The following is a 27720-nucleotide window of genomic DNA, read 5'->3' as shown; positions in this document are numbered from 1 at the left end:
GAGCTGTCAGGGGCGGCCGCCCTGACCGACAGCTGCCCCAGCAAACCCCGCTCGCGGGCCCCGGCCCGGGCTCTGCGGCGGGGGACAGAGGCGCCCCGCAGCGTTTCCCGGAGGACCAATCGGGAGTCGAGGGCTGGCCCGGGGGAGGGGGCCGGGGGGCCGGTCAGGCGCCGGGACGCGGGCCCGGACCTTGTAGGCCGGTTTCTATGGCAGCCGGGAAGGAGGGGCTGGAGGGAGGGGGTGCGCGGCGCGGGGACACCCACCGCCGACACTGGAGGAGAGGGGTTTGGCCCTCTCGCAGAGAGAGTCCCTCCTACTGCACGGATGGGAAGCGGCGACACAGCCAAAATAGGGTTGACACAGTCCTCGTCAACTCGCTTCCTACCGAGCCGCTCGAGCCTCTAGATCAAAGGTTTCCGCGTCCTTGGGAGACCGCGACCCAGTAATCTCCCCAACAGAACGGGGGTTTTCAGCAAACCACCGCGACAGCTCTTTCGGGTGAGTCTGGCAGGGTTTAGTCTCTGCAGGAAGAAGTGCTAATGCCACCCTCTACCTGGGTCCCTCGCAGACACTAGGTCCGGTCCCATTGGTACCACTTAGGCAGTGAGTCCCTAATCTCCCGCCTACTCCCCGACTGTAACATTCCGGCTGATGATAGGTGGCAGATATTTTTGGCAGGGTTTACAAACAGGGAAGCCAAGTCACTGAACTGAGTGTTGAGCAGGGAATGCGATTCACAGAATAGTAAAGGCATAGAGATTATTTACTGAAGTTAAAGTACTTCATTTTACAGAGGAGGAAAGTGAGGTCAGAGAAGCCAGTTAACAAGGGTCACAGAGCTCCATTAATGCAAAGCCAAGAGCAGCACCCCAAGTCACAGCTCAGTGAGCACTCTTCCCACCTCCTTGCGCTCCCATATTCTGTATTCCTGATTGCCAGGGTAATATTTACAAAAGCAAAAGTGCTAAGGAGACAAATAACTTTAGTTTAAAAATCTACGTATGGTAGAAATTAGGGGAGCCAAAGATTCCTTTTTTTAATTTGCCAGGCCCTATTACAAATACTTTCACAAGAGTAACTGATTAAATCCGCAGAACAACCTTGTAAGTTAGGTATTCTTGTTGCCGTCCCTGTTTTGACCCACGAGGAAAGTGAGACCCAGAATTGTTACTTGACTGCTGGAGATCACACAGCCGTCCAGGGCTGATGCTGCTCTTCCTGACTCTGCTGCCTCTTGATGAAGGGGGCCAGGAACAGGAACAGCAAGAAACAAAACCTTGGACAGCTCCAGGGACTGGTTATTGAGATTGCCAAGGAACCAAAACAACTTGGAATGATTGCTTCCTTGGTTGATGAGAGTGGTTATCTCCTTGTGTAGGATAGAAGTTCTCTGAGAGAAAGGTTTGTCTTTAAAGGGAGGCCCTTTCCAAAAAAGACAGAAGGTTTTTTTTTTTTTTTTTCTTTTAAGAGCAATCTTTAAAATAGTACATGCCATCAGTTGGTTTTGTTTTGTTTTTTGTTTTTTGTTTTTTTTAAGATTTTGTTTTTAGGTAATCTCTACACCCAAAGTGGGGCTCGAACCCACAACACTGAGATCAAGCATACTGAGCCAGCCAGGTGCCCCTTGTTTTCCTTCTAAAGCAATAAAATACAGGGTAAGACTTTACATGTTTAAAAAATATAAAATGCTCCTTGAACCCTATAACATGGCTGTACATAGGATAGAAGTTCATAAGGAAACTGCCTAGAAGCCAAGAGCCTCAAACTCACAACGTAACATAGACCCTCTCCTGTAGACCCTCTCATCATGCCCCCATAGAGCACTATAGATGCTAGATTCTAATGGCTTGTAAGGTGACTGAAGACTTCCGGCTATCCCAGAAAAGGAAAACTTCATCATCAGAGACCACTTTCAAAGTCCATTGGCCAGATTCCATTCCAGGAGCCTCCTGTATCCCTATTTCTCTGGCAGCCATTCTGCTAGGGCCAATTCCCTTGCAAATCAGGACTTTTCCTTCATGCTTTCCCTTCCCTTGGAAGTCCTCGGATCCATACACACACACACACACACACACACACACACACACACGCTTTCACTTAATATGTTAAGTGAAGTATATTTATATATTATAGAATATATATTTATATATAATATATAAATAATTATATATAAATAATATAAATAAATATAAACATTATATTATATATAAATATTTATATATGTTTAGGACTGACTTCTCATTCAATTTCTTCCTCTTGAAAAAAGTGTCATTTTTCTTCTAGAATGGCCATTCAATAAGTTGATTACAATGTAGCAGTAGATAGAAGTATATAGAAGTTAAAATTCTTGTTTGGAATAGTATAGAGTATTTTCAACATATTAAGTGAAAGCAAATTTACAAAGCAGAATGATACAAATTCGTGATATGTTTGAATAGAAGGAAATAGACTAGATATTAGTAATGTTTTTTGTTATCTGGTGGGATCACAGGTAATTTAAATGATCTTCTTAATAGTTTCCAGCACTTTTTTTCTTTTTTCTACAATGGACATATGTGCCAGAATTCTATTTTCGGAAGAATTGAGGAAACAGTCCGACCTAGTCAATGTAGGTCGTCTCAGTTTTCTAACCCCTGCTCCATTGTGTTGGCAGAAAATAAGTCAAATACAGTCTTAGGAACAGTCCTGCATGGTTCTAACACAGGAGGTAGTGGTTCTATGCTTGGAGAAACACTGGCAATGGCTGAGAGTTTAAACTCTTGAGACATAAAGTTACACCTCGCCTCCTAACTCTGCCACTGATTAGCTGTATGAATTCTTTTGGTTTCAATCATTGTCTAACCTCGGGTTCTTCATTTGTGCCCTGGGAATTGTGAGAATTAATGAGATAAAGTTTCTGGCAAACGGTTAAATTAGGCTGCCTTAAACTAGAGTCCATGGGGTTGGGGTCGTTAGTAGGAGTGAAAATTTGTTAAAGAACACTTTCTCTGCAATCTAAGTAGTTGGGACTGCAAACAGGTCAGTACTTCTTCTAGTAAGTGCTTAATAATAATAGTTACTATTACTATCTCATGTTCTGAAAGATTGTTCCACGTTAGGTTCTACTCTAGGGCATATAGGGGCATTTTACTTTTCTTCTGGACATTGTTACTGGTACACTGTGTCCCTATGGGATGTGAACCTGGACTAGGGTTTTCCGACCCCTACTTTTCCTTCCTCTTTTCCTACCATAGGGATATCTGGCAAATCTTGGAAGAGGAGGTGGGGCAAAAGTTTTCTAAGCTGCATAGTGGTGTAAGGTTGGATCTACAACTCAAAAGGCATATCTTTTTCCAAAAGAATTTGTCTTATTCTTTTTTAAAAATAACTTATTATTTGCCAGAGAGAGAGAGTACACACAAGCAGGCAGGGAGGTAGGCAGAGAAGCAGGCTACCTGCCAAGCAAGGAGCCCGATGTGGGGCTCGATCCCAGGACCCCGGGATCATGACCTGAGCCGAAGGCAGAGGCTTAACCAACTGAGCCACCCAGGCATCCCAAGAGCCTATCTTCTTTATCCTGCTAGGTTTCTCTGTGCTTCCTAAGTCTGATCACTCATGTCTTTCAACAATTCAGAAAAATTCTCTATGACCCCTATCTCGTGTTTTACCTTTCTTTTAGAAATTCCAATTGGATATTTTTTATGGGTTATGTATGTCTCATTCTAGCTCATGTCTTTTCTCATGTTTTCCAGATTTTTACCTTTGTTTTAACTTCTTTTGTATTCTGGTAATTTGTCCAAATCGACCTTATATTTAACTAATTCTCTTGAGCTGTAATTAATGAACTATTTAAACTGAACACTGATCTTTATAAACCTTGACAGTGCAAATATAACGAATTCAGGAGGAGGAAATATGAGAATGCCAAGTTCATCCTTTCACAGCAAAGGGTCAACTGACAAATTTAAAACTGTATCACAATTAGTATTTGTTAACATATTTGTCCTTCGCTTTATAAGAATCTTTTGAGAACTAATATTTCTTGCAGTAAAGAGAGATTTGTCTGTGCCTTACTATTTTATTCTGCTTATTTGTTAAATTCAAGCAAAATTAAACTGAAAGAATTAAAACTATCATGGCAATGCTGTTTTTAAAAGTACCTCCCACATCTCTCGCCCTCCTCCTCTTCTGCCGCCTTCTTCTTCTCGCCATTCTCTTCCTTCTTTCGTGTGTGTGTGTGTGTGTGTGTCGAGCTAGATATTTATATATTTATGTAATGTTGACAATAGTTATTTCTGGTTAATCGATCTTAGATTTTTTTTAACTTTCTTATTTCCTAAAATATGTGAACCTTTTACTTGAGTAGGTGTGATTTAACATCAATAACCAAAATGAAGAAGAAAGAGGTTGCAGGGGCACCTGGGTGGCTCAGTGGGTTAACCCTCTGCCTTCGGCTCAGCTCATGATCTCAGGGTCCTGGGATCTAGTCCTGCATCGGGCTCTCTGCTCAGCGGGGAACCTCCTTCCCCCCTCTCTCTGCCTACCTCTGCCTACTTGTGATCTCTCTCTCTCTCTGTGTCAAATAAATAAATAACATCTTAAAAAAAAAAAAAAGAGGTTGCAAATTTCAGTAGCCAAGGGGCCACTAGCTCTCTGTCTGCTAGTCAGCTTAAATTCTATTGCTATTCTTCATACTTTCAATTCACTTCAGATCTTCCCGTCTCATCATTTACTCTAATGTTCAATATTGAACTTTCTTCCTGAAGATAAAATACAACAGTGAAGAGAGAAAAAAACAAATTGTGATCTTGAGAAATTTTCATTATAAAATCTGAGTCCCTGAGATCCTCACTATAGTAACAACTGTACTCCAAACTCTTCTTGACTGTGTAGCCAGCCATGTATAGCAATTAGTGTAATATGTTCTCATAATTGGCACTTGGGTATTATTTACAATTGGGCAATGAAGAACAGCTTAAGAACCGTGGGCCCACTGATACTTAAGCAAAAATTATCTCTTATGAAAATTTATAAAAATAAAACGTGACACATTACCTTTGTTTGAATCTTTAGTTTTTAATGGGCGCCATTTTAATGGGACTAGTGTTCTGAACCCATAATATTCCTTCCACAAAATTTCACAGCTGTATCTAATAGATAACTATCGTTTCACAGGACAGTTTCTGTCCTAATATAGGCGGTCTACCAGACCACAAAACCACAGTTAGTCTCTTAAGTGAATTCATATATTGGGATTTACTTTTCAGCAGATACTAACATTTTGTGTCTAAAGTATGTTTGGGTTACTCAGAAGAAGCATAACTATTCCTAGTCAATCATTCTGATTTGGCTTTTTTTTAAAGATTTTATTTATTTGAGAGAGAGAGCGAGCACAAGCAGCAGGAGCAGCAGCAGAGGGAGGGGGAGAAGCAGGCACCCTGTTGAGCAGGGAGCCCAATGTGGGGCTCATTCCCAGGATTCCAGGATCACAACCTGAGCCACCCAGGCAACCCTGATTTTTTGGTGTTTAATTTCTTACTATTCTCTAACATTTGTCTTTGTAGCATTTTCATTTTAGAAACAGGAACAATTGTTTACTGAGAATAAACAGAATGTTCTTGCTTGAAATTAAAAAACCTAAGACAGCTGCCTTAGCCCGGTCCTTTACTTGAATGATCAACATGAACAATAAGTAACAAGATATTTTTAGAGTAGCACCTGGCTACACTATAAAAAAGAGACCATCAGAAAGGTCCACTCCACCCGCAGCTCGCCTGTGCTTCCCTGAAGTGATCCATGCCTGTTGCTCCCTAATTGACCCTGGTTCCAGGACTAAGGGTGTTAGTATTAGCTGGGAACCGTTAGACAGGCAATTTTGGGGACCCTAATCCAGACCAGTTGAATCAGCAACTCAGAGTGTGGGGGTCTAGCAGTGTGCGTTTTAACAAAGTCCTGATGCACACCAAGTTGGAGAACCTTTGTCAAGCCCACGTGCCTCAGGGCAAGGCGATAGCAAGCAGACATCAAAAGACAATTTGCGGCATGTATCTTGCCAGCTTTTCTGATCTCCTGTTCCCTGAACCCCCAACCCCATATTCCAAAAAGAAAATAGATGTCTCAGCTTTTGCTCTGTGCAATCCAATGTCATCAGCCACAAAGAGATCTCATACAAAAGTTAACTGTTTCAGTGATCAAGATTGTCGTCTGTGGAGTCAAGTTCCCTGGTTTCAAATACTGGCTCCATTCTTTACCAGCAGTTTCTCATCTCCGCCATCCCTTACTTTCCCCATTTATATTTACCTCAGGAGGTCATTGAGATGATTAAAATGTTAAATGTTCAGCATATGATAAGCAGTTCATAAATGATGCTATTATGTCATGACATTTTTCTATCCTAGGCCATATTTTGGTACAATGCCCATCAAGGTGGCCATTGCTTCAGGTGAATAATTATGTGATATTAGGTTTTAGGAAAGGTAAGAAGAAAAAAATATTGAATTCACAGCCTGCCTTCCTATTTACCATGTCGACAGCATTAATGAAGTAACGTTTATACAACGCAGAGTAATTTTAAGATATCCCCATAAGCTCAGGGTACATTTGTAATGACAGCCTCTGTTTACCATTTTGAAGCACTACACTACTAGGCCTCCAACTATAAGGGATCCTATTAATTGGAGGTGGTGGTGAGGGTTTAAGTTTTAATTCCTGCTGCTTCTCATTTAACTCTTTTATAACAAACTGTGTAAGAGCTATAGCACAGCTCAGCACATTGTATCTGAAAAACAACTGAGCTTGTTTCCCCCTCTCCTAATGTAACTAGCAGTGCAGTGCGAACCTCATGAATGAGAAGCTATTAAAAGTTTTGTCCAACAGAATCAAGCTCAACTTTTAAGGTCAGGCATTTCCTTAAAATTTTGCATGGCATTGTTATAAAACATTATTTCCAGGTGAACATGTTAATGACCATCTGATTATGGGTTTTAAAAAACCCATGTTAATTTAAGATGGACTTAAATTAAAACGGACTTGATTTCCTGGTAGACTTTATATACTTTTAGGACTGTCAGTACTGTTGGCTTATTCCAGTTATAAAGTGGGTAAATAGTCTAGACCTTCAAAGACTCTTCCAGTATTGAAATCTTTAATTTCAAGTTAAATGTAACAGAAACAAGAAAAATTTTATTTCCACTAAAATATTCCCATTTTAATAGTGTATGAGGATGGCAGTCTTTGTGTTTTTTTAAATATTTTGATTGCCAGAGAAAGCTCGAGCATGCACAAGCAGGCAGAGTGGCAGAGGGAGAGGAAGAAGCAGGCTTTCCTCCATGTGGGGAGCCCGATGTAGGGCTCAATCCCAGGGCCCTGGGATCATGACCTGAGCCAAACGCAGATGCCTAACATACTGACCCACCCAGAGTCCCTGATGGCAGCCTTTTTAAACTCGTCAGACTGTAAGAACCTACTCTCTTTGTACATATTCAAAAGATTTCTGGGCTTTAAGTGTATTCCTATTAGGGTTCAGTTTAGTTCTCCTTTGAAACTGATTGTAGGTGTGGTATAATAAAAAATACATATATAGGGGCACCTGGGTGTCTCAGTGGGTTAAAGCCTCTGCCTTCAGCTCAGGTCATGACTCCAGGGTTCTGGGATCGAGCCCCGCATCTGGCTCTCTGCTCAGCGGGAGGCCTACTTCCCTTCCTCTCTGTCTGCCTCTCTCCCTACTTGTGATCTCTGCCTGTCAAATAAATAAAAATCTTAAAAAATATATGTACATGTACATATGTATTCAGTCTTATTCTTGGCACAGAGCTCTTAAAATCCTCAGAATTTCCTGAGGACACTTGTCATAAGCTTTTTGCCCATACCTGAGTTTCTGCTCATGAGGTGATCTTGACACTGGTCACCAGAACCAACCACATGATCAAAGGGCTAGAACGATCAGCCACACCCCAGAGGTGTGGAGATACTGGAGAGGGAGTTCGATAATCAATGACCAATGATGTAATCAAGCACATCTAGGTAATGAAACTTTAGTAAACAAGGTTAAGGGGTTAAGAGAGCTTCCAGGTTGGTGAACACATCCATGTGCAGGAAGATAGAGCATTAGGAGGTCATGGAAGCTCTGCCCACCTCCCCATACAGCTCCCCTTTCCCCCAAGACAGCTCTTCTATTTCACTCTTCCTGGGTGGGGTTTTTTTTTTTTTTTAAGATTTTATTTATTTGACAGAGAGAGATCACAAGTAGATGGAGAGGCAGGCAGAGAGAGAGAGAGAGAGAGAGAGAGAGAGAGAAAGAGAGGGAAGCAGGTTCCCTGCTGAGCAGAGAGCCCGATGTGGGACTTGATCCCAGGACCCTGAGACCATGACCTGAGCCGAAGGCAGCAGCTTTAACCCACTGAGCCACCCAGGTGCCCCTGGGTGAGTTTTTTTTCAGAGATTTTTAAGTAATCCCTACACCCAACATGGGGCTAGAATTTAAAACCCAGAAATCAAGAGTTGCATGCTCTACCAACTAAGCCAGCCAGGAGCCCCTGGTTGTATTCTTTGTAATAAAACTATACTCATAAATGTAGTGCTTTCCTCATCTTGGAGGTGTTCTAGTGTATTGAACCTGACAAGGGTGGGAACCCCTCTTCTGTAGTTGGCAGGGCAGAAGTGCAGGCATCCTGGATACCTCATTTTTGGCTTATCTTGCAGTACCGATCACTTAACTTATGGAGTCTATGCTAATGCTGGCTGGTGTCAGAAGAAACTTGATGGGACACCCAGGTGGTGTTAGAGAATAAAAGTACTACTGTCTGTAGGAACAGTGGAGTAGGGTAGACCGAAGAGGCTCTCCATTCTGCAGTGCATGTGGGATTCCTGTGATGACCAGTATCTGGCATTCTTAAGAGGCCCAGCTGTCACTGTAGGTGGACCTAAAAACCCCACTAGGAATAAAATGGGAGGAATAAAACATTCAGTTCAGTACTTAAATATACATCATGGTTTCTCATAGTTGTTTTATTATATGTAAAATGTCTTTTGCAAACTGCAAAGTGCTAATCAACATAAGGTTTATCACCAGTAGGTAGCTTTCCTCTCTTGCAATTAAATTTACTGGCATTCAGGTACAGCCTTTGTACCTTTTCGGGAAAGTAAAATAAACCATACCTGTCCCTCAAACCTCTTTTGAAAGGCCTTGCCAAATCTGAAAACTCAAGTGTTAACACCTTGTTGTGCCTCTGTCCCTGATCTCTACCTTGTGGTCAGATCTCTTGAAAGATGATGTTTAAAAATAAACCTCACTTCATACCTTGGCTTAAAGGGTACATCATGAGCTATTTTCAGCATTCAAAATTCACTAGATACTAACTAGCGATTTACATACTTAAAGCCACTATCTGTCAGGGATTTTTTTCTTTTCAAACTACAATTAACTCAGGGACGTGGACATCTTATGGGAAACTGAAAATTCCATGTTAATATAATTTAACTCGACCATCAGTATTTTCTGACTTCAAAGAAAAATATATATATATAAACACCCAACGGCCAAGCAGAACAGACCTAGAAATGTGCATATAAATTTTGATCTTAAAAACTCAACTTTCTATTCCTGTTTATTTCTAAATCTGTGACTTCTCCAGTTGTGGGAAGCCATTCTCTTTCAGATAGTTCATAAATGTGATGCCATTTAATATTAGGATTACCAAATGAGGATAAGCTGAGTTGATCTTTTAAATTACCATACTAGGGGGTGCGTGGGTGGCTCAGTGGGTTAAAGCCTCTGCCTTTGCCTTGGGTCATGATCCCAGGGTCCTGGGATCGAGCCCCACATCTGGCTCTCTGCTCAGCAGGGAGCCTGCTTCTCCTCCTTCTCTCTCTGTCTCTCTGCCTGTGATCTCTGCCTGTCAAATAAATAAATAAAAATCTAAAAAATAAAATAAATTACCATACTAGTAGTAAATTACCATACTAGTAGTAAGTGCGAAAAGTATATTAAAAATAGGCTATATTTAGAAAATTCCATTGGCTGTTGTGTCCTTTTATGTTAGAACTGCAAATGCCAACCTCTGCCTTCTTCCATTCTTTTGAATTGATTTTTAGGGATTAGAGGTACATATTGAGAATTATATTAGTTCAAGTATCAGTAATGTTAATACAAGTAAGATCTCTGACCACAAATCAACCTCTACACTTGTAACCAAAAGGGGGAAAAAAAAAAGAGTCATGAACACGTAATTTTAAGCTTTACTTTAAAAATGTAAGTATCTCCCAATATTAAACAGGTAAAGAAAATAGCATATTGGTTTATTTTATGTGGTTGTTATATTTTATTTTCCAAGTAATACTGATTAAAAATATTTACACACCTACTTTTAAGTCCACAGTTTAGCACTCTTATTTGTATGGCTTTAAAAGTTATAGCACAAGATCTTTACATTAAGGATCGGGGGGAAAAGATTCATTCAAAACAAAGCCTGATATATTATATACATGTTTTTCTCTGTACTTTATTTTAAATACATTAATTTTTAAATGATGCTCATCTTTTTTTCATCTGGTGGTAAAATATTAGTGCAACTTTTCATCAAAAAAAAAAAAAAAAAAAAAAGTTTACCACAGATATAAATGAATTTTCCCAATTGGAAATGGCCCTTCAGTTGCCATTAAATGAAACTTCCCAACCTAACTTAAGTTACCAAGAAAAAGAATTGGTAGTTGCCATTATAAGCAAAAACATAAAACTACTACAGCATCACCTACATTGCTCCTTACAACACAAACTTTGAAAGAACCAGAGACACTTTATAGAAGTTTTGTTGGTTTTGAAAAGGCACATGGGTGTGGTTTGTTTTTTACATTCTAGAAATTTTGCCACCACCACTCTGTTCCTGTTGCAGATGACATCCGTGACTATCAGTAAAGACAAGAAGGTTGTTCAAACTAAAGCAAGCCAGAAGCCAAAAATTTAACTGCACAGTAACAATGTACTTTTCTTCATGCAGCCTTGTGTTTCCTATATATTCAATTTTCTAACATGCATTAGAATACATAAATTTGTATTCTAATGATTTTACGTTTGATTTTACAACATGGAAAAAATCTGAGAAAGGACGTGACCTGGGAAAGAGAGAAGGGAGAACCCTCATCACAATGAAAATAGATACATTCGTACCCAACTATATAGTAAGAATATAATCCATTTAAGTTTCCAGAAATAACACTTCTCAAAGCTTCCCATTCACTTATGGGAAAGATATCTCCTCTGTGGCATTAAGTGGGGGGAAATCTGTTTCAACAGAAACAGTTCACAACAGGAAAGACTTTAACTTTGGTCCACTTGTCTGTTAGCCCAAGGACAGTCACACTGCCCAACATCAGTTCAAAAACCCAAAACATAAATTTAAAAATATATTCATTTGTTATTTCATTCTAAAACAGGCATAGGTGTTCTGTTCTCATTCCCTGCCCTTTCAGCTTGGGAATCCACTGTTGATTTGGTCTCTAAACCATCAGCATCTTCGTGATCTTCCCTGGCAGCCTCAGCACAATCTGCTTGGGTGGGCTCTCTCTCCTCCTGGTTCATGATTTCAGGGGTCACTTGATCCAAGTCGGCTTCTAGAAGTTCAGTCTGTACTTCTACTGGCATCTGATTTACCCGCTCGACGTGCAGCTCCTCCACGTGTACTTCAGTACCTTCTTCAGTCTGAATTCGACCCACTTCTAGATAACTCACCTGGACCTGCTCTGGAAGATCGCTCATATGTGAATCATGCACTTGGCTGTCCTGGAGCAGATCAGGATGGACCTGTTCCACAGTCACTTGTGCTGAATCCACCTGAACCTGAAGCAATGGTAACACATGCACCTTCCCAACTTGTTCTATAATAGTCATTGACGTCACAGGTTCAGTCTGCACACGTGTTTCTACTGAAAGAACTTCTTCAGTTACTAGACGCTCTGAGATATTGTGAGTATCACTGAGATGCCTCCTTAATTCATTTCCTTGCATAAACCACAAGTCACATAAAGTACAATGGTTGGGTTTATCTCCAGTGTGTATTACCAAATGATCTTTGAACTGGTCCCAGCTGTTAAACACACTGTTACAGACCTGAAATAACCAAACATATGGTTTTAACAATACTAATATTCAAGCTGAAGAAAACCTGAATGTATTTATTCTCTTTAAGGAAAAATTTGAATTTTTCTGAAAAATACGATACAATGTGGTCTAAGATTTCATAACTGTTTTCTTTATTGGATCTTTTAGCTGATGTAGCTAACAACTGAAATACACTTTGGGAAACATTTTAACACTGCCTTCATTGCTTAAATGTCATATAAATCCAATGACTATAAAGTACCAATACTATAATTTCTCCCACAATATCATTACAATAAGAACAATTACATTATTTGGGTTATATACACACTAATCATGGAAGAGCTGATCACAGCTTGTCAGCCCCCCACTGCCTCATTCCCAAATTCTAATAATTGCTCAATGGTTAAGAATAACCACAGTTTCAGATTATCTATTATTTAGGACATAATTTTATTGACATTGGTGTCATCTTGGGTTGAGTAAAAAAAACAACACCCCAATCTTCATTCTAAAGTGAAGACAGTGATGCTCTTTACTCTCATTCTTTCCAAACTATCAGCCCTATACTTTTACTCTACACTCTGATACCCTTTACTTTTAATGATTTAGAACAAAGACCATTCCTTTGCTAAGGAGAGAATACACCCACACATACCTGACATTCATAAAGCTTCTTTCTTCCCTTTTTTGCCCCTACTCCAGTCTGGCATGCAGTCAGATGACATTTGAGGGTGCTATTTCTAGCAAATCGTTCATGACAATTTGGACATTCAAAAGGTTTTTCACCTATTACAATAGAAAAAAATTATATTGACAAATGAAGAAAAAAAGAAAAAGCAAATAATTTTTTTTCTTTTTGGTTAATTCTAATAGAACCTTCTTGAAAGAAGATCTGAATTTGTAATTCAGATGTTTCCACCACATCCAAAAGACTCTTCTAGAGGTGAAAATAGTTGTATTTGTGCTTATAACTGTTGTATTTGTGTTATAATTGTATTTGTGCTTTGAGGAAGAAATAAAATTTGGATCTGAGTTGTTTCATGTTTTCGCTGTTTTTAAAAAGCTGTATATTTTTCCTTAGGTTAAAACCAAGATCAATCTCTCTTTTTGGGAAATGCACCCACAAGCGTTTTTTGAGCACTTACTATGTGCCAGACCCTGTGCTAGGTGATGAAGATAAATAAATTCTCCTTTTTAAAAACTCTGTATCACAGGCCATAGTGTTTTATGAAGGTAAATACATAGAAATGAGCACCTGAGATGTATCAGAGAAGGCCTGTTTCAGAAAAAAGGGCAATGGAAAATGTACTGCAGCAGCACAAAAGAAGGAGTATTGTGCCTGAAATGAAGAAGAGAAGGAGGAAGTTTATTCTAGGCAGAAGCATAGAATTATAAAATAAGATGGTGGGTGAAGAGTAAGGAGGAAACATATCAGTAACGACTCCCAGATCTCTGGCTTAGAATACCAACCACAATAAAAAAACACAGAAATCCAAGTAGGTTTGGAGTGTAGCGTGTTAGGAAAGATTATCGTTTCGTCTGTTGATTTGAAGGTACTCAAAGTGGAATAGTCTGGTAACAGCTATATATGGACTAATCTGAATCCAAATAGAGGGTGGACTGATACACAGATTAGGAGTTACTTTAGGTGGTAATAAAAACCTCGGATGTGTTGTGTGATAAAAGAATCAAGGACAGAACTCAATGAAATACCAAGTTAAAACACAGGTAAATGAGCAGCAGGTAACAGAATCAGAAGAGCCAGAAGCAAAAGAAAGAACACTGAGGGAAATTAAGAAACTTCAGGAAGATGAGGCCAGTAAACAGTGTCAAACTGAACAGAGATGTCAGGTAGGACAACAACAAGGGACTGTACTAACTCAAGTGAGAACAGTGTTGAGTGATACGATGGTGGGGTTAGAAGCCAGATTACCATGGAATGAGAAGCAAGTCAATGAAAATAGTACAGAAGTTCTTCCCAAAAAGGCTTGGAAGTAAAGAGAATGGACAGTTTTGACAGATGACACATATACGTCATCTGCTGAGGCAGAAAAATACAAATCAGGAACCAAAAGGCCTAATTTAAGGTCTGATATGATTTTTTTCCAGAAGTCCTCAGTGAGGAGGTGAGATTGTCAAATGACTGCAATAATTCCAGGATTTTTTTAAGGGTTTTTTAGAGCAAGTGGGTTGAAAAACCAAGGGAATTATGCTTAGCATGCAAGAAAAAGTGATTCAAGCTGTATACAAGGAGGACAAGGTAAGATAGGCAGAAATTGGGGCAATAAGCTAGGTGGAGAGGGATGTGGAAGGACTAGCAGGCTAACTGAAGTAGACTCCAAGTAAGTGAAGAAGGTTTCAAGGGAGAGCATGATGCTTGCAGTGATGAGGTCCTAGTTGTGACCTCCACACTAGTTAAGTAATTTTGAGTTGTGTTTTTTCTTTAAGATTTTATTTGCCAGAGAGAGAGTGCACACACAAGTAGGGGGAACGACAGAAAGAGGGAGAAGCAGGCTCCCCAACAAGCAAGAAGCCTGATGCGGGACATGATCCCAGGGCACTGGGATTACAACCTGAGCTGAAGGCAGCCATTCAACTGACTGAGCCACCCAGGCATCCCTGTGCTTTTTCCCTGACCAAAAAAAATTATAGTTTATTCTTTGTATAATGTTCATGAGATGAAAAAAAATTAGACCTTAGAGTCTAGAATTAGTGTTGGTCCACAAACTCCTTTTCAACTTGTCAAATATTGGGAGATACTGCTCAATAAAAAAGTTAAGTTTTGTGATTTTAATAGTGTATAATTTTTCGCTATAAATATAAGTTGGTATAGCTTCTTTAAAGGATAATTTCATGACATATACCAAAATTTAAAATGTATATATTCTTTGACTTGGCAATTCTGCTATTGGACACATACAGAAAGATATAAGCACAAGTATGCCTATTACAGCATAGTCTATAATAGCAAAAGACTAGCAACAATTGAAATGTGTATCAACATAGGTAAATCACAGCACACCCATGCACTGAAACACCAGGCAGCCACGGGCAGGGGAGGGGGGTGGCGTGGCGGGGAGAACAAAACAAGTATAGATTCCTGCATTTTCATTTAAAGAGTTTGAGAGAAATGTCATGACACTGTACTACATGTCTCTATTTATTTTCCCCCAAAAACTTGTGTGTTCATCTGTGGTGACTCAAAAATGCAAAGAACAGACAAGGAAAGATAAATAAGAAAATGATGGCAGTAGTTGCTTCTGGAGAGATCTACTAAATCTCTCTCTACTAATCACTGTACATCATTTCAGCTTTTGTCATTTGAGCTTTTGCTATTTTAAAAATTAGTAAGTCCAATAAAATCTAGAAATATCAACAGATTAATTCTGTTTTAGATGTGTAGACAGCACAGTCTTCAAAGTGCTTTTACCGTATTATTTTACTTGCCATTTCCCTGTAAAGTAGGTATCATTACCCATATTTACACAGATGAGGAAAGAGGCCCAAAGATAAAGTGATCAGTCAAGTTCATCATTCTGGCAAATGTCAGAACTAGAGCTGGAATCTAATTCTGATTTCCAGACCCACATTCTTTCTATAATTCCATATGTCCTCTCTGGGAAACAGGTAACATTTGAAGACATGGTTCTCTTCTTCAGGTTCTCTCTCATACTAGGTGTTCCACAGGAAATCCATCAATATGTCTGGTACCGCCCACCCTAAAGTGCTTACCCTTCTGTATTTTTCTAAGTTAATTAACCTCCAATCCTGTAAGGCACCCAAACCAGAAAGCTGGGATTTATTCCCATATTTCACTGGTCACCAAATCCTGTTGATTCTGCCTACTTAATGTTATTCACATCTCTAACCCTCTTCCACTATCACTGCCTTTACTCCACTCTTCATTTTTGATTAAACGTTCCAACAGCTTACACCTTGAAGGTTTAACCCCACTCCAATCTATCCTGTCAAGTCATCACTCTCAAACATAAAATCTAATCCTGGTTTAAACTTCTTTAAATGACTCAGTCTTTCAACATAAAATCCAAATTCATTTACGGCATTTATGAAAATAACTCTATGATCTTGGCTTCATCTTCCATCACTTTTTCTCCCCTGCCTTTGTCCACGATGCCTAAGTGTGTGCCACCTGGTCAGCCTTCCTAACTCTTCCAGCTACATCTCCTGTCATTCCTTCACTTGGACCCAATCCTCCAGCTGTAATAACCTATCAGCAGTGCTCCAAACACACGGCTCTCTTTCCTCTGTACCTGTGCATGCTTCATTTCTTGTGCCTGGAATGCCCATCTCCTGGCTAACTCCTTTTCCTTTGGGAGTCATTACAGGGTGAATGCTCCAGGAAACCAACCCTGTCTCATCCATCATAAACAAACAGCCCAGGCAGGCATTCCCATAAGACAGCGTGCTGCCTTCTACCAGCCCTTAGCCTGTCACGTGTAACGCTGTCTGCTTGTCTCCCCCAACATAAGGGTAAGCTCTTTGAAGGCAGGGACTCTAACATTTATCTCCATGACCAAGTAGGTTGGCATTACTATTTTCCAAATGGAAACAAAATAATTCAGAAGACAAGTAACCACCAAAACTTTGCAAATCAGGGGCACCTGGATGACTCAGTCATTAAGCGTCTCCATTAAGCAGGAAGCCTGCTTTTTTTCCTCCCACTCCCCCAGCTTGTGTTCCTGCTCTCACTGTATCTCTCTTGAGGTCAAATAAATAAATAAAATCTTTAAAAAAATTTTTTTTTGCAAATCAAGCTATAGACCATATTGTATGCTTTAAGACTACTGAAAAAACCAAACCACTAAACTAATAAAAGTATGCAAAATATGAAACTGAGGGGGATTTATGTATATTTTGAGGATAGGAAACAGGAATGGGATTGTTTCCTTATCTTTACACTGGGATTGCTATAAGCAAGAAATGATCCATTCTTTATTAACATAAGCACAATTTACAACTATTTACTTATGCTCCTCTTGAATTCAAGTCACTGATCATATCTGCAACTATCTTGTTACTCATTACTAGTACAGTTAATTGAGGTTAAATGCCAACAAAAGTTCAGCTTGCTTTATGTGTTGAACTGTTTTCCCAATGGACATCTAGTTCTATATTTTGTAACAACTACTTTAGTTATCTCACATAATTATAAAGATAAAGACATACAACATAATACGCTTTAGCTCTACATTCTGCTGTTTAATCCAAAATACAAAGGATAGGATGTGGAAAGCATATTTTAAAACTTCTAAAATAATCTGTGTTGCCTGTTTTTCTTTCTTTTTTTTTTTAAAAGATTTTATTTGTTGATTTGACAGACAGAGATCACAAGTAGACAGAGAGGCAGGCAGAGAGAGAGGGAAGCAGGCCCCCTGCTGAGCAGAGAGCCGGAGGTGGGGCTCAATCCCAGGACCCTGGGATCATGACCTGAGCCGAAGGCAGAGGTTTAACCCACTGAGCCACCCAGGCGCCCCTGTGTTGCCTGTTTTTCAATAGGTAAGTCTCCAGGTAATGTTTTGGGTAAAGAGAAAATTGCTTCTACTTTTACATTACTAGAAGATAAAAGTGACTGATACCTGTTGGGATACTGAAAGCCCTTATCAAAGGATACTAGTTACCAAGTAACATTTATTTACTAATTTAATGTGCTGCTGGTATAGCAAGTGTTTTGCAAAACTAAGTTACATTAAAACAGATGGGTATTTAAGGACCAAAAACTATTACTACAGGCAATTTCTAAATATATAATTCCTAATATAAATATTCCTTTATGATTGAAAATCAGATAGCATTTTCCCAAAAGATAAATGCCTATTAGTTACGCAAACTAGTATCCGGAAGCTTTTTAAATCCATATGAAGACTTAAGTATGAGATTCTGTTTCATGTAACCACTGAATATTGATACTGACATTTATTCAGTCCCTGAGTATTGATACCAACCATTTAAAGTGAGGGATACCATACCACATTTATCTGAATCTACCTCTTTCCTCAATTTCAAGCAGTATGCAGAGAGGAACTAAGGACAGCAAAGGATCTAGGACAAAATTTCTTCGAAATTTTCCAAACTCCAGCAAAGACAAAGACTCTGAATGGTATGGAATACCTATGTTGTATTCACTGTATTAAACAGTCTAAACAGCTTTAGCCACCACACAGAACTTGGGGACAAGTATCTAGAGTCTGACACTTAGCACACCATATCCACTGCTCTCCCCCCACACACGATTCAAGTCATAGCTAGTAGCTCCTGTGTGTGACACAGGAGACTTAACAAAGAATGCTTGAGAGGTGGAAAGACAGAAACTCTGAAGGAGGGGAAAAGAGGCATAGGGGATGGATGCAGAACTCTAAGGACCAGAGGCCCACAGTGGGCATCCCTGGGATTGCTTCTGCATGCCTGAGAGGGCTTCCAGGAGGAGGGAAGTAAAAGACTTTACCTTTCTCATCTCCTGGCTGCCCATCAGTCCTGACACTGGGTGCTCTTGAAGAGGTGTGGGAAGATGAACATATACTGCCTACCTAGCTACCACCTTGGTACAGGTGACCAAATGTACGCAAAGGTATAAACATGCCAGGGATTGTTCCTAAGTGTACAGATCTATGTAATGTATAAACGAGAGACGGGAAATGTAAAAAACAGTAACAGTGAAGATTCCATATAATTAGGACTTCATAATTTATGATCCTTAGTAAATAATCACAAACTGCTTTGTGTATTTCTTTAAAAATACAAAAATTGGCAAGGCGTTAAGAGTAACAACTACTTTCCAAAATTGTTATGATTTTTGCTTTTAAAGTAGGACTATTTCAATAAACTAGTATCAGAAGAACAATGTGAGCTCAGCCTGCATATTAGAAAATACAGGAGATGGCTGCTGTTATTAAAATAAAAAAAAGAATTAGACGCTCAGACTTGCAGTGAATGTGGAAATATGCACTTTTAACATAAGGATTTGCTAGTTACCTGTATGTTTTCGAAGATGCTCTTTAAAATGTCCAAAGTGGTCAAACTGTTTCTCACAGTATTGACATATGTGAATTTTTTTCCCAGTTCTTTGCTTCTTACTGACTCCACCTTCTTCGAGGTGGTAACAGTTGAGGTGCTGTTTCCATGCGCTCTCCCGAAGATACCTTTTATTGCATATTTCACACTTGAAACTCTCAGTGGAGTGTGATTTCATGTGTTCCTTAAAATGGTAAAACAATTTAAATGAACGGTTACATTTCTCACAATGGAACAAGTCCTTCACATGTGACAGCTGAAGTTCCACAATTTCAATACCTTCTACCTGTTTGCTTGTGGGGTCAGATGCACAACCATCTTCTTCTTTTATCTGCCCTTTTCTATCACCTTGCCGGTACTTGCTGGTAATATCTGCCAACAGTGCCAGGGCGGAATCATCAGAGGACCCTGTGCTCTGAATGTACTTTATGGACTGCTTGGCAGAAGCCACTTCCTCCAACGTTTCGATGCCTTCATCTTCCACTTCGATTGTGCCTTCGGCAATCTCCACCTCAATTTCAACAGGTTCTGATTCTGCAGAGGGCAATGATTCAGTGATAACATTTGAAGTTTCTGCAATCTTTCTTTTTTTTGCCTCACTTTTTCCTGTGGTATTTTCCTCTAATGGAGCGGAGTTTTCTTTGTTCCTGAAACACATAATGTATGGATTTAAAAATCCGTAAGGTCAATGGAAATCCTAGCAGGCTCTGGGAAGAAATTGATAAGTTCATAGAAAAGTTTATACGGAGAGGCAAAAAACAAAATCGGAAGACTTATATAACCTAATTTCAAGACTTACTGTGAAGCTACAATAAGTTAAGACACAATACTGGTGACAGACATGAAGATAATGGAACAGAGTCAAGTCCAGAAACAGACCCACTTGTTCAATTGATTTTTGAAAAATAAAGGTTCCAAGGTCATTTAATGGAGGAAAGAACTTTTAACAGTGGTGCTGGAACAACTGGTCTTTACATGGAGAAAATAAACTTCAACTATCACTCTTCAATCACACACTCAAATTATTTCAAAATGGATAACAAACTTTAACGTAAGAACTAAAACGTCAAGAGAAAGGCAGGAGAAAATCTTTGTAAAATTGGGTTACTGAAAGATTTCTTAAATAGTACGCAAAAAGCAGAAGACCTAATGGCAAAAATTGATAGATTTTTGTCCTTTGTCCTTTGAAATAGTTAACAAAACGGGGACACCTGAGTGGCTCAGTTGGTTGAGCTGCTGCCTTTGGCTCAGGTCATAATCCCAGCATCCTGGGATCGAGTCCAACATCGGGCTCCTTGCTCAGCAGGAAGCCTGCTTCTCCCTCTGCCTCTGCCTGCCACTATGTCTGCCTGTGCTCACTCTCTCTGACCAAAAAAAAAAAAAAAAAGTTAACAAAACGGTAGGCCGCAAACAAAACAAAACAAAACAAAAATCAAGCCACAGACCTGGACAAAACACGTGCACACATTTATCTGTCAAAGGTCTGTACAGACAGTATAAAAAGTTTTCTCACAATCCAATACCCTAAATAAGAGAAGACAACTACTGGGAGACAATTATCCATGAGTCTCATGCTCCTGCACATCTCCTGCACTGACAGCTCTTCTTCGGCATTCTCTTCAAGGCTGTCTGCAGTACAGCCAGCAATCTGGAAAGACAGAGAGTATGGCTCCCTCTGGGCAACAGTTGGGCAGCTTTGCTTGCAGTCCATCATCTAAGATGTGGGATTCCTACTCTGGAGATGCTTCAGCTGTGATGTAAACCAACTAGACGCACTGCATTCACCTGGGCCACTCTATGTCACCCCTCTGGGGGAAAAGGGAAAACTGGCACAAATATAAAACTCGTGCTCCTTACTGTGCAAAAAGTAAAATCTTTCTGACTTAACAAATATCTTTTATCAGCATCCGTGAAACTATGAAGGATAACTTGTTGCCTTCAAATAGGGTAAACATCTCAGATCTGCCACACTCCTTGCCAGGTTTTGGCAACAAGGACAGGATGCCAAAAAAGACAAGGTTTTCTGGAGGACAAAGGATGAGGCCCCACAAAACAAATAATAGGATGTGAGGAAGTCCACTGGAGCTGGCAGCAAAAATGCTGACCAAACTGTATGGTCAACTAGGCAATGCATGGTCTTCCACTTAACTGCCTACTGTAGGAGTTAAACTGTGTCCTTCAAAGATATGCTGAAGTCTTGACCCCTAACACCTGTGAATGTAACCTTATTTGGATATCAGTCTTTGAACATGTAACTAAGTTAAGAAAATTGGTCATTAGAGTGAGGCCTACTCTAATACAGCTCTGTCTTTATAAGAATAGGTACATTTGGACACACGCACACAACAGGAGAGAGACAGAGGACAGCAATGTGAATGACGATGGAGGCCAAAATTGGAGTCATGCTGCCACAAGCCAAGGAACACCTGGGGCTGGCAAAAGGTGGGAGAGGCAAGGAAGGATCCTCCCCTAGAGGCTTCTGAGGCAGCAATGCCCAGCTAACACTGTAATTTAGGATTTCTAGCCTCCAGAACTGTGAGACAAGACATTTTTGGGTCCCAGTTTATGGTACTTTGTTATGGCAGCCTCAGAAAACTGAAACACCTATAATGAGGAAAAACTGGAAGTTGCAGGATTAGTAGCTGGCAGTAAGTTCCAGGACAGCTGCTAGAACAGTTCCCTGGTGTTGCAAACTCTCCCAGGGTTGAGGGGAGGACTTCCCTGCCAGTCTGGTGGTCAGCCTTAAGTCTAACTCATCAAAACAACTGAGATTCACGGGGGGGCAGGGGTAGAGACAGAAGGCCCTGCCCCATTACAAATAAGTTACCAAAACTAAGGGTTACAGGAGGGACACTTGCAACTGCTACTAACAGAAATGAGTCATTAGAACTTCGCCTAGTCCACGTGAAAGATGAGGGGGCGTGGGCCTGGGTGGCTCAGTTGGTTAAGCCTCTGTCTTCAGCTGAGATCACAATCCCAGGGTTCTGGGATTGAGCCCCACAACAGGCCCCCTACCGCTTCCCTTGGTTGTGCTCTGTCAAATAAATAAAATCTTTAAAAAAAAAAGAAGAAAGATCAAGAAGAATGGCAACCTGGGCCATCACAGGGCTCAGCCTCTCCTGCAGTGTTGTCTTGTCCTCCTTATATCTACGTGGAGAGGACTGTAAAAGGTCTCGGGAGTTTTTCCCCCGCAGTACTGTCCTGGCTGTCACAAGGGTGCTACAGTGCTCTTGGGGAGATTTCTTTGAGACAAACTCCTGTGGTGAGGCACTGACTAGTAAATCTTCCTGCCAATTGGGTTTATAATGCTGATGAAGATGAGTCACTAGAGAATGAGGAAAGAATCCAAAACAATATAAATTCTTGTGATCAGGCCTCCTGAAAATCCCAACCTTAATGTTAAACTAGGTAAAAACATAAGAGTTGTTATCGTGACAAAAGGGCAGCAAAGGTACACTCTTTTTTAAAAAGCCACCAGTGTGTAAGTCATCTGAGTCTGCCAAAAGGCATGTAAATCTTATGGCCACAGGGTCCCTGGGTGGCATAGTGGGTTAAGCAACTACCTCTTGATTTCCACTCAGGTTATGATCTCAGAGTCCTAAGATGGAGCCCCATGCTGGGCTCCACACTCAGACGGGACTCTGTCAACATTCTCTCCCTTTCCCTCTGCCCTTCCCCTTGCTCGTGTGCTTGTGTTCCTTCTCTCAAATAAATAAATACATCTTAAAAAAATCTTATGGCCCCAATTTAAAAGCAATGTGGAGGGGCGCCTGGGTGGCTCAGTGGGTTAAAGACTCTGCCTTCGGCTCAGGTCATGATCCCGGGATCCTGGGATCGAGCCCCGCACCAGGTTCTCTGCTCGGCAGGGAGCCTGCTTCTTCCTCTCTCTGCCTGCCTCTCTTGTCTACTTGTGATCTGTGTCTGTCAAATAAATAAATAAATAAAAATCTTTTTAAAAAAATAAATAAGAATTAAAATAAAATAAAAGCAATGTGGACAAGGCAGCTGAATCAAGGGATTCCCCAAAAGGAAATAGACGGCATCAGTAATGATGATCTTGCTGGCCAACAGAGGGCTTTTGATGGGCCGAAAACACTTGAAATTTGCTTAGTCAAACCACATGCAGCTCTCATCTGCTTGAAATCAAAAGTAAATATGCCTTGCTTACTGGCATGGAGTCACTTTCTCTCTCTGTCTCTCCCCGCCCCCCCATACCTTGACTTCATCTGCTTGGAGGAAGATAACTAGGGGTAGAGCCAAGGTCTCCCTGTCCCCAAGGGTATAGTGAAGACACCATATACCCAATCCAAGGATGCAGAGGGAAACCCAGGAATGGGAGAGACTCAAACTTTCATGGCTCTGTTAGATTCAGGACAACTCACCATTCTACCATGGGGAAAAGAAGACCTTCCATTCAACCCATGGAGTTTGGGCAAGGTTCACAACAGGAAAGGGAGCCTGTCTTAACCCTGCAGGTGGAAGCTGACAGTACATACTGTTGTTGCTAAATCTGAATGTACAGCAGGAACTGCTATGGCATTTACACTGCCCAATTCTGTAGGTATCAGAACTGGATTGTCCCAAATGGAAAGAGCCACAGGTAGAGAAGAGCTACTGTAAGAAACCCCCTGACAGATGGCACCAGTAGCTGGTCAGGTTTAACATGAGTGTCTCTATCTTGTGAGGTCTGAAGTTTATACTATACTGATGTCCTGCTGACTGGCAAGCTAAAAGTCTGTCTCAAAGGTCCCGACCACAATGTCAGCACACCTCCATGAACAAGTGTTGATGAACCCTCAATAAAATTCAGAGGCTTGCTCATCAAGTCGAGTTTCTTGGGACTAAGTCCAGTAGATTCACAATACTCAATTCCTCCAGCAATAAAAGAAAAACTATGTTTTTTTTACCTCCTCTCTCTCCCTACTGAAAATAAGGATTGTTATTTGGACATTAGAGACAGCAGGTACCTCTCCTGGGCATTCTACTTTCTTCTTTGTATCAGCTAATCTTCAAGTCGGGATCTTTTTTTTTTTTTTTTTTTTTTTTTTAAGATTTTATTTATTTATTTGACAGGCAGAGATCACAAGTAGGCAGAGAGGCAGGCAGAGAGAGAGAGAGAGAGAGAGGAGGAAGCAGGCTCCCTGCTGAGCAGAGAACCCGATGCGGGGCTCGATCCCAGGACCCTGGGATCATGACCTGAGCCGAAGGCAGAGGCTTTAACCCACTGAGCCACCCAGACGCCCCCAAGTCGGGATCTTTTAAGTGGTGCTCAAACCAAAAGGTTGCTCTGGAAGTTACCCATCAAACTGGCACAGTCTCCATTTTGGGGGCCCTACTACTCTTAACAGCCCGTTTGAACTAGAACTCTTTGATATGGATTCTTTTGCAGGTTAGAGCTTCTGGCAAAGGGAGCCAGACTCCACCCACAGGGTGTACCTTGGGTTTTGTACCTCGGGTTTTATACCTGCCACATCTACAAGGTACAATCCCTTTGAAAATAAAAGGATTAGCTTGCTGTTGGGCTCTTGTTGAAACCCATTCAGGCTTCGAGGCTCTCCAGCCTGATACTGCCTGCCATTGGGAATGCATCAACTAAGACTTCATGACTAGCAAGGTGAAACATACCCACCAAGTCTCACTTCTCAAACAGAAATAAGACACTCAAGGAGTACATGTGTGGCTCAGATGATTGAGGGTCTGACTCTTGGTTTTGGCACAAGTCATGATCTCAGGGTCGAGGGATGGTGGGAGTAGGACTCCCTGCTCAGCGGGAAGTCTCCTTAAGATTCTCTCTTCTCCCTCTGCCCCTCCCCACCACTTGCTCACTTGCTCTAAAATAAATCAATCTTAAAAAAAAAAAAAAAAAGACACTCAAGAAAGCAGTTGATCTCTTGACTTTACATGAAAAAAAATGGAAGTTCCCCCAACTCTGTTGCCCAAAGAAGCCACTAAATTTATGAGGTCTTTGATTCACTGATGCTTTGGCTAAACTCAAGACTGAAGGTGTTCTCTGGACTGCTGCAAATGCTCAGCTTTAGCACCAACTACACAAAAGTGGATGTGGTCGCTGAGCTCAGAAGGCAGAACTCAAAAGCTTTCTTCATGGCCCTGGGAAACATTCTCCACAATGAACCATATTGTATTTTATTGACTCCTGGGCTGCTGTCAATGACTAGCTATTTGGAAGAGCTGGAAATCTTGGCAGATTAAGACATCTATCCTCAGGACCACAACAGCAGTTACTAAGCAAACTATTTGCATCCCTAATTCACATGCCCATGGTAAGGGCCTGTTCTCTAATGATACGAACAAGAATGAAGGTGCTGATCAAGACTGCATTGCCTAGACTTCCATCACTTACCCCCTAGACCCAGTATTATTCTGAACATGCTGACATAGCCACCATCACAGAGAGCATAAAGTAAAGGACCCATGCTTCTGACAGAGAAGTTGCCACTGGATGCCAACTTGTGACACCCACCAAATGCTGGCCTATTTATCTTGTGAAGAAGGCTACATTGCCCAGGGCATTGTCTGACCGTTCTTGAAGACTGACTAGACTGGACCTCTGACCCCATCCCAGGGCTATCAGTACAGTCTCACCACTGCTGAACCTTTTTAAGGTTATACTGCCGCTTTTCCAGACTGATCTGCTGGTTCTGGCCACACCACTGTGCCCTTGAAACTAATCTGTGTCGTGTGTTCAGCTGTCTGGATCATCTGCAGTCTGATCATTCTGTGCCTAAAGCCACTCAATAATTGGCTGACGGTCAAAGTAGTGATGAACCCTGCAAGCTCCCTACCATCCAGATATAGATAATATAGAGCATTACAAAAGCCTCCTTCAACACAGACTTCGGAAGATTTCTGACTCTACTTCCCTTATCTCCTCTTTGTCCAAAAATCTGAGTAAGGCAGTTTGGTCATCGAACTCAGCCATTCCCAAAAAGGGACCATCTCTTCTCAGCTGTTTCCTGGATAATGATCAAGACAAAATGGGTAGGAAGTTATAGAAACTTAATTGGAAATTTTGAATTCTGCCTTAACCATTCTTAGACACAATCCTCTTCTTTCCCTTGCAATGGCAATCCTGTCAAAGCCTGGCTGGTGTTTCTTCCAGGTGACAGTCCAGTCAAAAGTGGTCTTAGCAATTATCATATTATCTCCCTGATATGAGGAAGCTGCGAGGCAATGTGGGGGCCTTGAGGGGTAGGGAAGGAATAAATGAAATAAGAGGGGATCAGGAGGGAGACAAACCGTATGAGACTCAATCTCACAAAACTGAGGGTTGCCAGGGGGAGGGGGTAGGGAAAGGGTTGGGTTATGGACACTGGGGAAGGTATGTGCTGTGAAGTGTAAACCTGGTGATTCACAGACCTGTACCCCTGAGGCTAACAATACATTACATATTAATAAAAAAAATTTAAAAAATAAGTAATTTTTTAAAAAAACTGGTCTTAGAAGATTCAAACTTGGGGCACCTGGGTGGCTCAGTGGGTTAAAGCCTCTGCCTTCAGCTCAGGTCATGATCCCAGGGTCCTGGGATCCAGTGCAGAGTCTGCTTGTTCCCCTCCCTCCCCCTCAACACCACCCCTGGGCTCATGCTCACTTGCCTGCTCTCTCTCAAATAAATAAAATCTTCAAAAAAAAAAGAGAAAAGACTGGCCCCTTTGAGTCAAAATGGAAGAGATAATGGGTCTTTAAAGTTTTATGAAAATGCCTTTGTGTCCCTGACCATTCTGGATGAAACGTCTGGGTAAGAGGAGGGGATAACTGGAAAAGGGGTGAAGTTACAGCTACTAGAATGGGACACAGTGGTTCTATGGAGGTGAAGGGAGAGCAACAACCCTGAAACCTGCAAGAGAAAAATCTTAGACTCAAGAGGTATGAGGGAGGAAGGTATTAATGGTCTTTGTCCTTTAGAACTGCCCCTATGGCCTTCCTCTGTAGGAAAATGCACTGATGCACCTCTACCCGGCTGTTATAAGCAACTTTAAATCAACTGCTAGATCTACTCTCCCTTGCCCAATGACTCTGACCATGATTTGATGATCACTTCCCTTAACTATACCCAGAAGTCTTTTGGAAACAGCAGGGAATGGCCAAGTTCCTACATGTTCCATATTGCCCCACTGCTACTCCCAAAACTGAGGTTCAGTTCATGAGGTGGATAGTTACCACTCAAGTGGCATTCAGGTGCATAAGTCAAAGAATGGTTTGAACTGACTGCCTTCAGACAATCCCTCCAAAAAAAATCAATGACCAGGTTCAATCCGGGAAAGGGGGAAGCCACATTTGAGGCTTCTGCCCCAGGAATGATGATGGTCCTATTCTGGGGCACAAACCATTGTAAACAACACTTTCTTTCCAATTCACCTATATGCCCTAGGGAACATACTTCTTGTATTAGAGCCAGGTACTAACTTCCCTCACCAAAAGTATGATGACTTGTGCTTCAGGGGTGGGCAGAAGAGATCATCTAGCTTTTAAGGAAACACCACTAACAGATCAGTGTAGTTCTCAGATGATAGAAGTGATGATCTCTCCAAAAACAGGGCAACTTTTGGGTACTTGGGGAGTTTCCTGGAAGAATAACTGACTTGTTATTTACATGT

General features: G+C 41.0%; 1 protein-coding gene across 6 annotated transcripts in view; it reads right to left on the bottom strand.

Moving 5' to 3' along the window:
- Positions 1-10203: 10203 nt before the first annotated feature.
- Positions 10204-27720, bottom strand: part of ZNF131 (zinc finger protein 131) — a 30612-nt gene continuing 13095 nt past the window's right edge. For 4 of the 6 annotated variants that reach the window (XM_059173912.1, XM_059173911.1, XM_059173910.1 and 1 more), the window contains 3 exons: positions 19067-19752; positions 12732-12862; positions 10204-12082 (listed from right to left, as the gene is read on the bottom strand). In XM_059173912.1, the coding sequence (XP_059029895.1) occupies positions 11396-12082; positions 12732-12862; positions 19067-19752 (1504 nt within the window). In that variant the 3' untranslated portion in view covers positions 10204-11395. Of the gene's footprint in view, positions 12083-12731; positions 12863-19066; positions 19753-27720 lie in introns of those variants that run through there. The other 2 variants (XM_059173914.1, XM_059173916.1) reach the window with 2 other exon arrangements.

The sequence above is a fragment of the Mustela lutreola genome, chromosome 5, assembly GCF_030435805.1.
Source record: "Mustela lutreola isolate mMusLut2 chromosome 5, mMusLut2.pri, whole genome shotgun sequence".
Lineage (NCBI taxonomy): Eukaryota > Metazoa > Chordata > Mammalia > Carnivora > Mustelidae > Mustela > Mustela lutreola.
This window is presented reverse-complemented; position numbering and strand designations above follow the sequence as displayed.